The 17,144-nt window shown below is 35.1% G+C and overlaps 1 protein-coding gene across 1 annotated transcript; it reads left to right on the top strand.

The window, feature by feature from the left end:
- The first annotated feature begins 15,862 nt into the window (after positions 1-15,862).
- Positions 15,863-16,936, top strand: LOC111700691 (protein lin-31). The gene has a single exon (XM_023471693.1). The coding sequence runs from the start codon at positions 15,898-15,900 to the stop codon at positions 16,720-16,722; it is 825 nt and encodes a 274-aa protein (XP_023327461.1). The 5' UTR covers positions 15,863-15,897; the 3' UTR covers positions 16,723-16,936.
- Positions 16,937-17,144: the final 208 nt, after the last annotated feature.

The raw sequence follows: 17,144 nt of genomic DNA, 5'->3' as shown, positions 1-17,144 counted from the left end.
CAGAGTTAGTTGGTTCCCTCTCTCTGTGGTCTGCAAATACTTGCAAAAATATCAACAATTCTCATTTTCAATTCCAGGCTATACTATCTTATCCCTCATTGGGCGACACGGTCTGTTATTCGACCAATCACAAGGCTATTCTCCCCCTCTCCTTTTATTTGAAATTTTGCAGAATTCATTTTGAGATAAAATCGATAATTGGCAAATGTCGTGCAAAATATCTAATTAGATATAAACCGACCGATATATATACATTAAAGGACTGCCCGTTAATCGGTCGAAAATGCAATTACTGAAAGAAAACAACAATATTAAACCATAAAAGAAATAAAAAGTTAACATATTTTTTCTTACAGATGATAAAAATATTCTCATTTTACCCGGTTTTCTGAATCCAATACTTTCATGTCAAATATTGCGAAGATAAATGGCTGAGAGAAAGAAAAAAATATTAATAATGATCTACAGATGTGAATTCTGCTTGCATTTCTTCCACTCAAGATATTTTTAAACTCTCCAGTTTCTTAAATGTTTGATTTCAGGTTTGTTCAGTGGTCCGGGTTTCAAAATCCTTAAATTTTCCAGGTTCCTGTTTTCTTCAATTTCGTGGGTTTCAGGTTCCGTAAATACTCCAGGTTTATAGGTTTCTTCAATTCTCTGGGTTTGGTTCCCAAAATACTCCAGGTTTATAGGTTTCTTCAATTCTCTGGGTTTCAGTTTTTCGGGTTTCAGAATCCCTAAATTCTCCAGGTTCCTGTTTTCTTCAATTTCGTGGGTTTCAGGTTCCCTAAATACTCCAGGTTTATAGGTTTCTTCAATTCTCTGGGTTTCAGTTTTTCGGGTTTCAGAATCCCTAAATTCTCCAGGTTCCTGTTTGTTTCAATTTCGTGGGTTTCAAGTTCCCTAAATACTCCAGGTTTATAGGTTTCTTCAATTCTCTGGGTTGCAGTTTTTCGGGTTTTAGAATCCCAAAATTCTTCAGGTTCCTGGTTTCTTCAATTTCGAGGGTTTCAGGTTCCTTAAATACTCCAGGTTTATAGGTTTCTTCAATTCTCTGGGTTTCAGTTTTTCGGGTTTCAGAATTCCTAAATTCTCCAGGTTCCTGTTTGCTTCAATTTCGTGGGTTTCAGGTTCCCTAAATACTCCAGGTTTATAGGTTTCTTCAATTCTCTGGGTTTCAGTTGTCAATCTAACAAGTTCCAGGTTTATTTGATTTTCAGTGCTCTAAGTTGTATAAATCTTTCAAGTTTCGGGTTCCTTTAATTTGCTTCTCTAGAATCTTGGTTTTATCGGGTATACAGGTTCCAGGTTCTATCTTTACTCCGCGTCTGTACTCTGCAGACCCCCTGGAGTCAAGGTTTAAATCAACACAACATTAGATTTCATACCCAATCTTCCAGCACTTTATCCCACCAGGAGCATGGTGTTAACACTATAATAGGATGATGTCCAGAAAATACTAGATTAAACGGACAAAAGACCCAAAAATGTTGTAATTGAAAAAGTATGGCGCGCTAAACACTGCGGAATGCACGCCCCAATTTATCATGATTACATAATGTTACGCTAGTCAAAAACTGCGCGCGCACACCAAACAATTGTCACGCTTTTCAGACATTAATTTTATACATTGATTCAATATTGACAAAATTATTTGTCGGATCTTGGCTGGGAAAGTGTGATGATAATTGTATGTAATAATAAAAATAATAATTTAGAATATGTCAATTTTTTGCCTGAGGATGGGCTAGGCAGTAGGCAGACTTAATACTCATTAAGCTGAATTTGCCGAAATAGTAGATAGTTATTTTTTCCCAATATACAAAAAATCACATAATTCTTTTAAACCCTCACAAATCTGAAATTACAATTCTTTTTAATGTGAGAGAATAAAACTGAAACATAATAACAATTTAATAGAAGTTTGTCCGTGTTTTTATTCTGTCTACATCTCTAAGCAGTTTGTATGGAGGGGGGTCTAGCTTAATTAAACTGAGATCCGTCAAAAAATGACATTCCCCCTCCTCCCCCTTCTCCTGGCTTGGCATGAGTGCCAAGAATGAGAAGGGGGGAGGGGGGGTTACATTAGTATAAACGCTCTAATTTTAAATAAAAGAATAATATTTGGACTGATTAGGTGTTAGGACGGTTTGGAAAGGGTCTACTCTGTATATAATGATAAACCTGGAGTAAACCTTGCAATTATAGTATTTACAACCGAACCCATTCATGAAGATTTTACTCAAAGGCCCGATAGTATGATGAATCCTGTGTTTGACAGTTGGAGGAGGGTATTATCTCGATGGGGGGGGGGGATAGAGGAGCAGGAGGGCAGGAGAGAAGGGGGAGGGGAGAGGTGTTTGTATCGGTCAGACTGTAGGTCACCTTGTAGTCCTCTTGTCTGATCTGAACGTCTAGATAATGCTTGTAATAATATTTTATAGACATCCTGGTGTCTACTGTCTAGTGTGTAGCCTACCAGTCTCCAGGTTGTCTACTATGACATTAACAAGAATAAATTAAAAAACAAATTTATTCCAAAAGAACTATATTACCAGGAAGTAACCTGGAGTAAATGAATCTTGAGTAATGTAACCTGGAGTAATGGAATCTGCAGTAAAGGAACCTGGAGTAAAGAAACCTGGAGTAAAGAAACCTTGAGTAAAGAAACCTGGAGATAAGAAACTTGTAGTAAAAGAACCCGAAGTAAAAAACCCTGGAGTTAAGGAACCTGGAGCAGAGAACTTGGAGTAAATGAATCTTGAGTAAAGTAACCTGGAGTAATGGAATCTGCAATGAAGAAACCTGCAGACAAGAAACCGGGAGTAAAAGAACCTGGAGTAAAGGAACCAGGAGTAAAAAAACCTGAAGTAGAGAAACCTGCAGTAAAACAACCTGGAGTAAAAAACCCTGGAGTTAAGGAACCTGGAGTAGAGAAACTTGGAGTAAATGAATCTTGAGTATAGTAACTTGGAGTAATGGAATCTGCAGTAAAGAAACCTGGAGAAAAGAAACCTGGAGAAAAAGAACCCGGGAAAAAAGCCCTGAAGTTAAGGAACCTGCAGTAGAGAAACCTGGAGTAAATGAATCTTGAGTAAAGTAACCTGGAGAAAAGAAACCTGGAGTAAAGAAACCTAGAGTAAAGAAACCTGGAGTAATGAAATCTGGAGTAAAAAAACCTGGAATAAAGGAACCTCGAGTAATGTAACCTGGAGTAAAAGAACGTGGAGTAAAGGAACCTGGAGTAATGGAACCTGGAGAAAAGGAACCTGGAGTAAAGAAACATGAAGTGAAGAAGCCTGGAGTATAGGAACCTTGAGTAAAGGAACCTAGAGTAAAGGAACTTGAATAAATTCAACCTGGAGTAAAGGATCCTAGAGAAAAGAATCCTGGAGTATAGAAACCTGGAGTAAAGGAACCTGGAGTAAGGTAATCTGAAGAAATGCAATGTGGAGTAAATGAACCTGGAGGAAAGAAAGCTGGAGTTTAGAAACCTAGAGTTAAGGAACGTGGAGTAAAATAACATGAAGTAAAGGAACCTGGAGGAAAGAAACCTGGCGTTAAGGAGCCTGGAGTAAAGAAACTTAAAGTAAAGAAACCCTGAGTAAAGGAACCTGGAGTAATCGAACCTGATGAAATGCAAAGTGGAGTGAAGGAACCTTCCTGGAGGGAAGGAACCTGGAGTAGAAAACCCCGGAATATAGAAACCTGAAGAAACAGGAGAAGTGGACAGTTGGGGGTGGGGGGGGGGGATCTCATTAAAGCAATACAATTATCTTCTCTTTTTGGTTAAAAAACATTAACAGTAGTTGATCATTGTGTCACTAGAATATTCCTGCCATTTCACCCCTCACTGTGATACCTAATTTTTGCCACCTCGGCAATTCAAATTTTCTAAGTCGGTGTTTGTAAAAGGGGCACCCCTAGGGGTCCTGGACACCTAGAGACCCCCTGCAGGGGGACAAAATTCTCAAGGGGGTTGCAGAATTAACCGCCTAACCAGAGTTTGGAAAAATGTTTACATTGATGCACTGGTGGAATACACAACCAATAGAAAAACTTGGCAATTAAATCTTTAATTTCACAACCATGTCGGATGCAATTTTCAAGCTAACACTACAAATTTTTAATGTTACACGGGCATTATATGTTCAAAATGTAATATCTCAAAGATAAAAAATTGCTTACGGTAAATTTTGAACAATTTATGTGAAATCTATGATTCTTTGTTAGATTTGAATATATCTGAACTCTGTTGGGAAAGGATTTGACACCTCCAAGTTCAATTTGTGGATTACAATGGTGTGCCANCCCCCGTCCACCCCGTGTGGTCACCTGTTTGAATATCTGAACTGAGATTAACCCAAATACGCGGCAACAGCGCACAATAGGATCAGCTGAAGGATCGTGCGCAGTAGAATAAACAAAATGGATGCCTATACAAACACCCATTTTGCTTGTCAACAACGGATTTTCAACATCAAACCCACCGAAAAACTAGGAGAGGATTGAAATTCAGTACAGGACAAGTGTTTAACACCAATCCAAGCAAATTAGATAAATTCCTCATTTCTTTGATATTTTCGGATTAAAGAAATCCGCAAAGATATTTCTCTTGATTATGCATTAATTTCTAATATGCAATGGAATTTTTACCTAAGGATTAGGATAAAATTGCGTGCATAAACCTTAAAATTTGTAAAGAAAAGTAATTGTCCTCAAAAGTTCTAGAAATAAAATGTCTATGTAGATTTCTTTATAGCTTGGTCTTTTCCCATTCTTATTTTATTTAAACACTTAATTAATATATCATATATATATATATATATATATAATATATTATATTATATTATATATTATATATATTAATATATCATATATGTATTTAGTATATGTCGGTGACCTCTACTTAATTATAAAAAAGTTTAGTACAGTCATAATCAGAAAGACCTGGAATTAATTAACAGTTAATCAAGCGATTTTACATATATATCTGTGGCAATTTTAAATGCTCAAAAAAGGCAGACCACATTTTGTAAATGGCAGGACAAGGGCTGTTTTGTGATTATCGTTTCATCAATCATATTTGTAATATTAGATTTTAAACTCTTCTCATTCATTGTAAATTAATTACGGGTCTTCCTGATTAGCAGTTTTACATACCATGCAAATCTAGATATTGGCTTACAACAACAAAAATCTATGAAGTAGAAATCTTATTTTTAAATTTAATTGTATTTAATTCACTAAGGTTTAAAACTGTTTTTACAATCAATGATATATCTTGATGTGACAAATTAAGTAATTGCATGACACGAATTATTGTGTTGGATGATATTGTATTATTGTATTATTGTAATGGCCCACTTCACACATTCCTCGATTATTGTTCTCAAGTTGTATATTGTGACCTGCTATAAAGGAGCTGGAATCCACACCCCCGAGCCAATCACGCCGGGGAATTTTTCAAACCTAGCATATCATGCTGCGGTTTACTCCGAACATATATAAATCCAATTAAAGGGAGAGACCGGCTAGACATGGTAGTTAAATTGAAAGTGCAGTATTATAGAGAATAACTTTAGCGTTAATTTGAAACAAATGAGGCATTTTTTCTGTGTACAATTTTTAAATAAGAGCACATAGTCCTTTGTAAAATTTCAGTCAGTAGGAGTAACTGTTTTGTACAATTCTTAAATAACATGGACAAAATATGTTACAAATTCTATTCTACAAACTAGTTGTATACAGTGAATAAACAGGTTGAGAAAAATAATGAACTAATATAATTGAAAATAAGTTATTAAAATTGAGTTTAAGCAAATTCTTTCAGCATAGAGGGTTGCTTGTTTAAGGTTTTTTTTTTTTTATCGTGAAGACGATATTTTGAAGAAATCTGCGAATAAAATTATAGAAATAGCAAAGGAAATGATGATAATGAATTAATTTCTTTCATCGATAATTTCTTTTAAGAAATATGTTCTTAAACAGTAAATAAGTTTATAAATTAATTTCTTTTACATGTTTTGTCCGGGTTACTAAATAATTATAAAAAACGTTTTTCTGCTGACTAAAACAACTGGTGAAATATTGCAAACCCCTTAACACTATTATTTAAAAATTGTACACCGTAAAAATGTCCTATTGGTATCAAATGGAATCTTAAGTTTTTCTCTACAATACTGCACTTTTAGCTCAACTACCATGCCTTGCCGGTCTCTCCCTTTAATGGTGTACTTCAAACCACGTTGATCTAGAGAAACTGCATATAATCTTACATTATGGTTGCGCGCTTGTAAACTCACCTTTGTCTTATTTAAAATCAATTTGAAAGCAATTAAGTCTCTAATTTTTTAACCCCTAAGAAAGTTTAGAGTAACATTTAAAACTGTGAATTCTATTAGCCAAAATAATCTAAGAAATATAAAAAATGTCCACTATTAGGTTAAAAAAAATATAGGGATTAGAAAATTTGAGTTTGTAGCAAACACTCAAACCCTTTACAACCAATTTCAAGAACTATACCTTTAGTTTAATAACAAATGAAAGTATAATTACTTATTTGAATTTATATTCCCGATTGCATGGGAGACACTTTGAATGACAAATTATGGTGTTGACTAAAATTTTGAAAGTATTTGAAGGAGAGAGATTGAAGAGGGAATATTACTCAGCTGAATTAAAAAAGAAAATATTCTCTTTTTTATGAGATAGGCTTAAACTACAATAAAAATCATGAGATAGGCTTAAACTACAATAAAAATCATGAGATAGGCTTAAACTACAATAAAAATCATGAGATAGGCTTAAACTACAATAAAAATCATGAAATAGGCTTAAACTACAATAAAAATCATGAGATAGGCTTAAACTACAATAAAAATCATGAGATAGGCTTAAACTACAATAAAAATCTTGAGATAGGCTTAAACTACAATAAAAATCATGAGATAGGCTTAAACTACAATAAAAATCATGAGATAGGCTTAAACTACAATAAAAATCATGAAAATATGAACTTAAAACAAAAAAATGCCTTCAATTCACTATTAACAGTATAAAATACTTTCTTTTAAACATTATGACTGAAATCATCAATCTTTCGTGAAATTTACAGGGTGTCTCAAAAAAAGGGTCATGAGGGTATTACTATAATTTCAAGAGGGGGGTCTTGTTTCCTACATTTTTTATCCAAAGCCTTCTTCCGTTTTAAAAATTCAAAATAACATGATTTGACTCACATAGATCCAGACTGCTTTGAAATGTTGTATCAATTTTCAAGACTGGGTCGACTTTGAAGAGTTGCAACGCCTCGGGCCTTGATTTTACCTCACTATCTCTTAGGGCAAATTTTTTGTATTTTTGTAGGCCTAGATATGAAGATTTTAAAACTTTGAAGAACATGATTCTAGCTTTAGTATTTATGAAGTTATTGGCAAAATTATCATCGATTTGTGTGAGAGCTTTCAACCTTTGAACCACTGTCATATTAATTTAGCCAATGACGTTATTATCTAATAAATCATTTTGTTTGACAAAATGAATAATGAATATTCCCAAAAATATCAGCCATATTACTAGCTGATAAAATTCCGCAAAGTTTACCAGTAAAACAGGAAGCTGTTCACAGGATTCACTCTCATCTTGGCTCCTCGATTTATCATGGATCAAAAAAGCAGCCTCCTTAGGTCTATTTAAAAACTTTAATAGACTCTTTGTGACTTTAGTTTCAAGATCAAAAAATCAAATGTGATTTGTCAAACTGAAATAATAACAACCTCGAAAATTTTCCAGTTTAACTGATATGTATATACTAGTGTTAAAAAAAAAACGAATGTCCTAGATAGGTATACAGAATTTTTTTTTTTTCGAATTCCAACGTCTGTTTAAACACAGGGTGTGTGCCAAGTAACAAACCTTTTAAAAAACACAAATGAAGAAAAAATTAGCGCCCTTTGACGGAAATACTCGGTCGGCCATTAAACTATTTGGTTACAGTTTTAGTTTGTTATTAAAGACAGAGAACCGAGGGTCCGAACCCGAGCATACCGAAACCTTTTTTCTACAAGAAACGCATAATTATTGAAATTCTTAACCCCCGCACGTTTGAGTCTCTCGAAAAAGTGACCCGGCTTGAAAAATTGGAAATGGCGGGGAGAATTCCTAAATTGGAAGTGGCACACTCAAATTGTAAAACATGGGCCAAGGTGTTGATTAAAGGATCCCAGTGCCGCTCATTGGAATGTAGCCCCTGGCAACCCCTCCCCCCTTAATCTTCAGCTCCCCACTCCCCTCCCCCTCCCCTGTTCTAAGGAGTATCTTAAAAATAATGAAAAATATGTAAATTAGAAGAATAATGAAGAAACCGCCAAGAACCCCTTAATTTTTACATTACAAACAATCAAATAATTATATTGTTTTCCCAATATTTTTACTTCGTCCTAACACCTCAAATATTATAAGATTTGGGGTTCTTACATTTTATATGAGGTGGATCTAGCTCTATAAGAAATGGTATAAAATATCTCCCCCCAATCACCCATCAACGCACATTGCGAGAATCATTAAAAATTACTGCCATTATGTACAATTTATGTACATTAAAGTAAAGATACTTTTCGTCAAGAAAAGTACATAAAGCTAGTAAATACGACGTCACAAAGATGAAAAATAGCTGTCAGCAGATCAGAATGTTCAAGACTCTATCAAACAAGAAAAGTCTTTGTATCTATTTTTAAAGATTTAAAAATTTTTATTTAAAATTCAATCTCATTTAAATTTTGATTTTTAAAAATTGAGGTTAAAATTGACGTCTTCCAAAGCATAGCTGTAACTAAGGCAATGCGTTGTGCGACTCATGGTGACAACAAATTGCAACTTGAATTTGTTTATATCGATAGTACTAGGGAAACTTGTATGTAAGTTAGCTAAAGATTTGATTATATAAAAATTAACTTTTAATTAATCTGAGTGCAAAAATACATTTATGGAATGAATAAAGATATCATAAATTTAACAAAAAACAATTAAATGTTAGTTGTTAATTTTTCTTCTTATATCCAAACTTAAAACTCGAATTCAGTTTTGTCGTTATCATTAAACAATGCACGGCAATGCTTGTATTCTAATTATTTTTCCCGAGTAAAAAGTTTATTTCCCGGCCAACTTCAGCATTTTTGTCATTTTTTTCTTAAGCTGTCCCTGCTTTAAACTTAACAATGTTTAAAAACCTATTATGCTGTTAATGTGAAGTCCCTATTTACCTGTTATGAGTCCTTTTTACACGGGATTTGAGCTCTATTTACCACTTGTTTGAACCCTATTTATCCCAGTTAGGAATCCTAGTAATCCCTGTTATGACTCCTATTTACTCCTGTTATGAATCCTATTAACCCCTGTTAACTTATGAATCCTATTTACTCCTGTTATGAACCCCATTTACCACTGTCATGAACCCTATTTACCCCTTTTATAACCTTATTTACCCTTGTTATGAACCCTATTTACCCCTGTTATGAACCTTATTTACCCCTGTTAAGACTCTATTTACCCCTGTAATGAAGCCTATTTTCCCCTGTTATGATTGTTTTTACCCTTGTTATGAATTCTATTTACCCTTGTTATGAATTCTTTTTACCCCTGTTATGAACCCTATTTACCCCTGTTATATGTACCATATTTACCACTGTTATGAACCCTATTTACCACTGTTATGAACCCTATTTACCCCTGTTATGAACCCTATTTACCCCTGTTAAGAGCACAGTGCTTCAATTTACACCTCCCTGCTGTGTTCCATCACCTGGCCCTGTAATGCATTCAATTGGGGTCTGATTAATTGTTCCACAAATCATTCAGGAACACGGGGAACTCAAATTATTATTGAAACTGGCAAAATTATTCAACAAGTTACGTTCAAATTAATTCTAGCAAACAAAAAACAATTATGAAAAACTGTAAAAGCTTTATCATGAAATCAATGTTCCATTGCCACGAGTAAATATAAACTTGCAATGTCAGTTTTGCAACTGCACAACTCTACATATTTAAAATAAATCCAACTTTTTGTAATATAGAAATAATTTCACTCTTAATTGCAGTCTGAATTCTAAACAGGTTGAATATTTGCTTCATTGCAAAATTTGTCGTTAATATGTCTCTGAAGGGTAATTTAAGTTTTAGCGGCAATATATTTGCAGAAGTAAATTGCAAATTGTGAGCATGCAAACATGCAAACATGCAAACCTGCAGTTTCTATACTGAATTATCTTCAGGAAATTAAAGAAATAAAGAATCTTTACAACTTCTCTTTAAAGGGACTGTTATTGTAAATTCTGATACACACTCCATTCAAAGACTTCTCGAAAAATTTACAAGGTTATTCTTCTCCCCATTAAATAAAGAATCTTTACGTAAATCTACGAAACTTTACGTTTTAGATCCTGGGTTTTCCAGGTAGAACGGACGAAATTAGAAATTATAAAACCAGTCCCTGCCTGAACAGATTTATTCTTCCACACTGTCAATATATACAGCTTTTCAAGACCTCTATCTGTATATCTGTCTATCCATCTATCTGTCTATCCATCTGTCTGTCTATCCATCTATCTGTCTATCCATCTATCTGTCTATCCATCTGTCTGTCAATTCATCTGTCTGTCTATCCATCTATCTGTCTATCTATCTATCTGTCTATTCATCTGTCTGTCTATCTATCTGTCTATCCATCTATCTGTCTATTCATCTGTCTGTCTATCCATCTATCTGTCTATCCATCTATCTGTCTATCCATCTATCTGTCTATCCATCTATCTGTCTATCCATCTTTCTGTCTATCAATCTATCTGTCTATCCATCTATCTGTCTATTCATCTGTCTGTCTATTCATCTGTCTGTCTATCCATCTATCTGTCTATCTATCTATCTGTCTATTCATCTGCCTGTCTATCTATCTGTCTATCCATCTATCTGTCTATCTATCTATCTGTCTATTCATCTATCTATCTATCTATCTGTATCCTGGGATATAAGACAGTTCTAAAACACCGCGGCAGGTACGCAAGGATGAGGTCGGATATTCTAAATATTTTTAGAACAAATTTCCCTTGAAGAGAACACAATTAATTGCACACAAGAAAATACCACAGCATCAAGAGGGAGGGGGGGGTATGTACATTTCTCATACTGAGGAATTCAATTTAAAGCAAAATAAATCGTTTTTTTAATGTCAGAATTTCGAAAAAGGTCAATGTTCTAATTTTGTGTTTTTTAAAAGATTTTAAAGATTTTTGTGGTAAAGTTAATTTTAATTTTCAAATTAAAATTTTTTTTGAGAATAAAGGTGTTAGCTTAAAAATATATATAAATAAATTCTCATCAATGTTTCGATGAAACAATATTTTTTTCACAAGATGTCAACTTGTTGAAAGGTTGTCCTGGAACCACAGGACCGGAAGTAGAATTTACAACATGGCTTCCGGATGCAGAGATTCCGGAAACAAACATGCTAGACAGGACGGAGACATAAATTCGTCCTGACCCCCCCCCCCCCTGTTTGTCCAACTCCTTCCGAGGGGGGGGGGGTATGGTTTAGGGAATATGTTGGAGGGGTAGGGGGGGTAAACATATAGGACAGGGGGGAGGGTGAGAGGATAGACATGTTGGAGACTAAACTCTCACCTAGGAGCGGAGAATCTACCAGACAACCTGGAGTCATGTTCTTAAACCACAAACCTTTCAATATGCTAGGCATTAGGAACAGGATGAGAAGTTTCACGGATTCATGACTCAATCCTAGAAAACTATTTACCCCCCCCCCTTCATTTTTACACACTTCAGGACAACGGAGTACTTGATGAGTTTAATATTCAAGTTTTACACACTTCAGGACAACGTAGTACTTAATCAGGTTAATATTCAACTTTTACACACTTCAGGACAACGGAGTACTTGATGAGGTTAATATTCAACTTTTACACACTTCAGGACAACGGAGTACTTGATGAGATTAATAATCATCATTGGGTAAATAAAGAGACTGAAGTTGTAATTTATAGTCTAGAAACTCTACTTTCAGAGATGGGTATATCCGATTCACAATGATACCCTTCAAGATTCACAATGGTATCGTTAAAGATTCACAATGTTACACTTTAAGATTCACAATGGTTCCCTTTCAGATTCACAATGGTACCCTTTCAGATTTACAATTGTATCGTTTAGGATTCACAATGGTACCCTTTAAGAATCACAATGGTACCCTTTCAGATTCACAATGGTACCCTTTCAGATTCACAATGAAGCCTTTACAGGGGTCAATATAATTCCCTTTTCAATCCCATTTGGGATTGACAAATTTGAAAGAAATGGGGGCAAATTCTTTAATTGGGGGCAAATTTTTTTTATATGATAATTTAAAAAAAAATTGGGGNAACCACGATATCTTCTTTATTTTCTAGGACAGATCAACCACGATATCTTCTTTATTTTCTAGGACAGATCAACCACAATATCTTCTTTATTTTCTAGGACAGATCAACTACGATATCTTCTTTATTTTCTAGGACAGATCAACCACAATATCTTCTTTATTTCCTAGGACAGATCAACGAGGGGAGGGCCAGCCACAACAACTTCTCGTCCGAGTCACATTTTCCTAATTTTCTCGTCCGAACCACCTCGAAATCCTCGTCCTTCGCTTATTATGTGTTAAAAAGTTACTAGCTCTTGAAGATAAAACTATTTTTAACAAATCTGGCCATGTTATTTAACATACATATGCCTATAATTTTCCCCATGGAACCACCCAGAAAAAAAAATATGGTTTGCACCATAATCAAGAAAAAAGATTAAAGTTCTATAATCTCGGAATTATTTGCGGCATTCTACAACAGGAATATCTGAAAATGCGCATAAAAAAGGTGAACATTTTTAAGGACATAGTACTCGAAAACTTTTATTCAATTGAAACTATTTTTTTCGATTTATCAAAATTCAATATTTCATTTATGCCCTAACGTGGCCCGATTCTTAAAAAATTGTTTTATCTTGGAGGACTAGATACTCTTAAAAAATAATATTGGAAGAACGAGGATTTAGATGTGGCTCGGACGAGAAAATGAGAAGAATGTGGCTCGGACTAGAAATTGTAGTGGCTGGCCTTCCTCCCCTCGATCAACCACGATATCTTCTTTATTTTCCCTCAGATGAATGTTTAAAGAGTACCGTTTTGAATTGGACATGCCGCTATTTTTAAATGTAGCGTCACTTAAAATTACGTTTACGTCCTTTTAAGACTATACCGAGGCTAAGCACAGGTTTGGGTGCCGAGCACTGCAGCTATCTTGAGGGGAAAAACTTTTAAATTTTTAAATTTTAAATAGATGTTTTTAAAATTTTTTTTTCTTAATAAAACGTTGTTTGAAGGAGGTTTAAAATATTACTTAAGAGCTAGGAAATATAGAGATTACCGTATACACATCACTCAAGGTTTAGTCTACAGTCTGTAAAGAGTAGAGTAGAAAGGTTCGATTACCATTTACCATACAACTATTTATCAAAAATTGTATGTAACAGCTGTCTGTTTCCTGATTCCTGGATACAGGACGAACCCTTTCTCCAGGTAGTCTTGAGAACCCTAGACAGAACGGAGTCTCAGAGGATTCAGAAGCCATGGGAAAAACCTGTTCTCAGGGTAGTCTTGAAAACCCTAGACAGAACGGAGTCTCAGAGGATTCAGAAGCCATGGGACGAACCTATTCTCCGGATAGTCTTGAGAACCCCAGACAGAATGGAGTCTCAGGATTGAGTATCAGTGGGAGGAACCATGTCTGAGAACATCAGACAGAGTTGAGTCTCAAGGATTAAAGCTCAAATGTTGAAATCATTACGCAATTTATTAAACCTAAAATATTTGATTAAACATTACTGAAAGAAAATTTCGGATAATCTTAGTTTAGTTAGCAGTGTCCCAAAAATTAAGATGCTTATTTGAATTGAGATCATATATTTAGTTGTTTATATGTATAGAAAAAAATTCCCAAAAAGCTAAGAATATCCTGAAAAATTACAATTTTTATATAAATAGAGAAAAATCATTAATTCCTAGAAACGTTATCAAAAACTAATCACCACCACTCCTTCCTCCCCATCACCCCCTCCTTATACTGACCGATAATACCTCCCTTTACCAATAGCACCCTCTCCCCTCCCTATCTCGCCTTCTACCCCCCTTACCCACCTCCCTTTACCAATAGCACCCTCTCCCCTCCCTATCTTGACCCATTTTTCTTTTCTATAAATCTTTCTTCGATTATCTTTGTCTGCGTTCTGTCTATTTCTGTTAAAATTATAATACAATCTCTCAAGAAACTCGTCACAATCATTTTCTATCTTTGCATGATGAAAGTGTAAACCTTAGATATTGCAACTTTAACTATTTGATCTAACCGAAATTTTAAGTTCATCGAATATCAATGGTTTAAGGCCAAAAAATAGAGTTTGTGGTGAGAAATCAGTGCCATTGTAGATGACTCTTTCAAGATTTTATAATTCCTCCTCGCATTGTCCATTTCCTCCAGCTCCTCCAGCTCCTCCAGTTCCTCCAGCTTCTCCAGCTTCTCAAGCTTCTCCAGCTTCTCCAGCTTCTCCAGCTCCTCCATTTTCTCCATTTCCTCCAGCTCCTCCAGCTCCTCCAGTTCCTCCAGCTTCTCCAGCTTCTCCAGCTTCTCCAGCTCCTCCAGCCCTTCCAGCTTCTCCAGCTCTTCCAGCTCCTCTAGTTATAAACTATCTAGTTTATCCCTAAAAACCTACATCAGATAAAAAGTTTCTTTGTGCGGAAGATTTAAGAGATAAGGTTCAGGATCTCGGGGCTTGGAGAACAGGTTTAGGTGCAAACATTAATTTATTTCATTATTTTAAACTTAAATAAAATTTATCTTTCTTCTCATACCTATCTCCTCCAACCTTGTTAACCCTGCTCTTTATCATTGTTTAAATCTAATCTCTCATGTTCGATCTTCTTGTTATAGTCCCATTTTTTTTTACTTATTCCTATTCTCCTCCTTTTTCTGTTTCTTTTTTTTCTTTCCTCCTTCTCTTTCTTATTTTTTATTTCTTTTCTCCATTTCCTCTTTCATGCTTACGTAAATATCTTTCGTTTTAGTGGTTAATTTATTTTTTCTTCTTTTATTTTTTGGTTAATTTTCTTCTTTTCCCTTGTTTATTTCTATTTTCATTCAATTTTTTTTTCATTGTTTATTTCTATTTTATTTTCTCCTTTCTTGTTTATTTTTTTCTTTTATTCCTTATCTCCATCTCTTTTTTCTTGATTATTTATATTCTTTATCTTTTCTTTTCGTTCTTTTTATGCTATTTTACTCTTCCTTCTAGTTTTCTCTTTCTTCTTTTATTCTTGTTTTCTACATTTAACTTCACAAACTGGTTAAGTTACTTTTCCACTTTTGGTGTGATCTCAATCGTTCTGGTCTTTTTTCATTTTTATTTTTTTTTATCATCATTGTCTTCTCCACTTTTCTCCTGAAAGTCTCAATTTGCGTTGATTAATATCATTTCTCGAGAACTAGACAAATAAATGTTTTTTGTTTTTAATTCCTATCCGCGGCCTTTTTATCAAATAAATTAATATAAATATTTGATGATATTTGTTTGCCAGATCTAGCACAGTTAATCAATTTTTCTAATTGCGCTCTCTCATGGTGTAGCAGTGTTTAGCAGGGTGCTTAGCGCAGAAATTTCAGCTCCGTGTCCAATAGGAGCAGGGTACCTAGAGAACCTAAACCCGTCCCGGCCCGCGCTATAAACAATATACCGCCACTACACCATTTCAATTCTTCAGTTGTTTGTTAATATTGATCCAGCTCGGACATAAAATACACAATGCCACGACCAAGCAGAGAATCCTACGGAGATAGTAAACCTCCGTATTCTTACATAGCTCTGACTGCCATGGCTCTGATGAGATCTCCTGACAAGATGCTTCCACTCTCAGACATTTACAAGTTTATCATGGACAATTTTCCGTACTACAGGAAGAACACACAAAGATGGCAGAATTCTCTCCGACATAATCTAAGTTTTAACGATTGTTTTATCAAAATTCCAAGACGTCACGACAGGCCTGGTAAGGGAGCATATTGGACTCTTCATCCTAAAGCTATCGCTATGTTTGAGAACGGTTCTTTACTCCGGAGACGGAAAAGGTTCAGGTTGGACCTGGATGAGAAGGATACTCTAGAATCTGATCTTGCAGCTCTCTCCAACCTGAACTCTTTCATTGCATCTCAGCAACCTGAACCCGTATATCCAGTTTACACTCCTCTTCCTCCTCTTCCCATTCAACCCTTCTACTATCATTCCCTTCCTCCCCGCCATCCTTTCTTCCCTTCCGAACAAGTTTCTCCTCCTCCTCCTCCTGCAGCCTTCGAACCCGAGAAAAAGAAATCCTCCTTCACTATCGATAGTATCCTTGGTTTAGAGGATGAAGGAGTAAGTCCTCCCTGTTCTCCAACGCCTCCAACCCCTTCTCCTACTCCTTCAGACTCCAGTAGTGTTGGTATTCACTCCCCTACTCCAGTACATCATCAAGCTAGCGGATATCCAATGAATCCTGGATATCAACCTAACTTTGGAATTCATCCTGCCAACCTTGCTCTCTACAGATATAGTTTACAACAAGCAGCAGCCGCCGGAGCATTTTATTAATCCTGAGAGAATTCCATCCAACTTTATGGATAATTCAATCCAACTTCATGGAGCATTCCATTCGACTTCTTGGAGTGTTTCGCGGGTCTAATACTACTCCTGGAGCATTCACTGAAGATTAACCTTACTCCCGAAACAATCTATATTTAACTCGTCATGTGATAATACCAATATACCTCAGATTTATAATTTATCAAAAATAAATGTTGAAAGATATAAAACTTTTTGTTTAATTTAATTATCAATGGAAGGAAGGTATTCACTAGTTTTGGTAGGACAGGTTGGCTCGTGAAGATGATTAGAGAAACTACATTCTTTAATATTAGAAAATATTAAGAGCGTATCCTTCTTAATTTTAAGAGAAGTATTAATAAAATGTATCTTTCAATTAAAGAGAAATAGAAAAAAAGTATCCATCGGTA

This window comes from Eurytemora carolleeae, unplaced genomic scaffold (assembly GCF_000591075.1).
Source record: "Eurytemora carolleeae unplaced genomic scaffold, Eaff_2.0 scaffold413, whole genome shotgun sequence".
Classification (NCBI taxonomy): Eukaryota; Metazoa; Arthropoda; class Copepoda; order Calanoida; family Temoridae; genus Eurytemora; species Eurytemora carolleeae.
The sequence above is the reverse complement of the archived record's forward strand: the minus strand, read 5'-3'. Positions and strand labels throughout refer to the sequence as shown.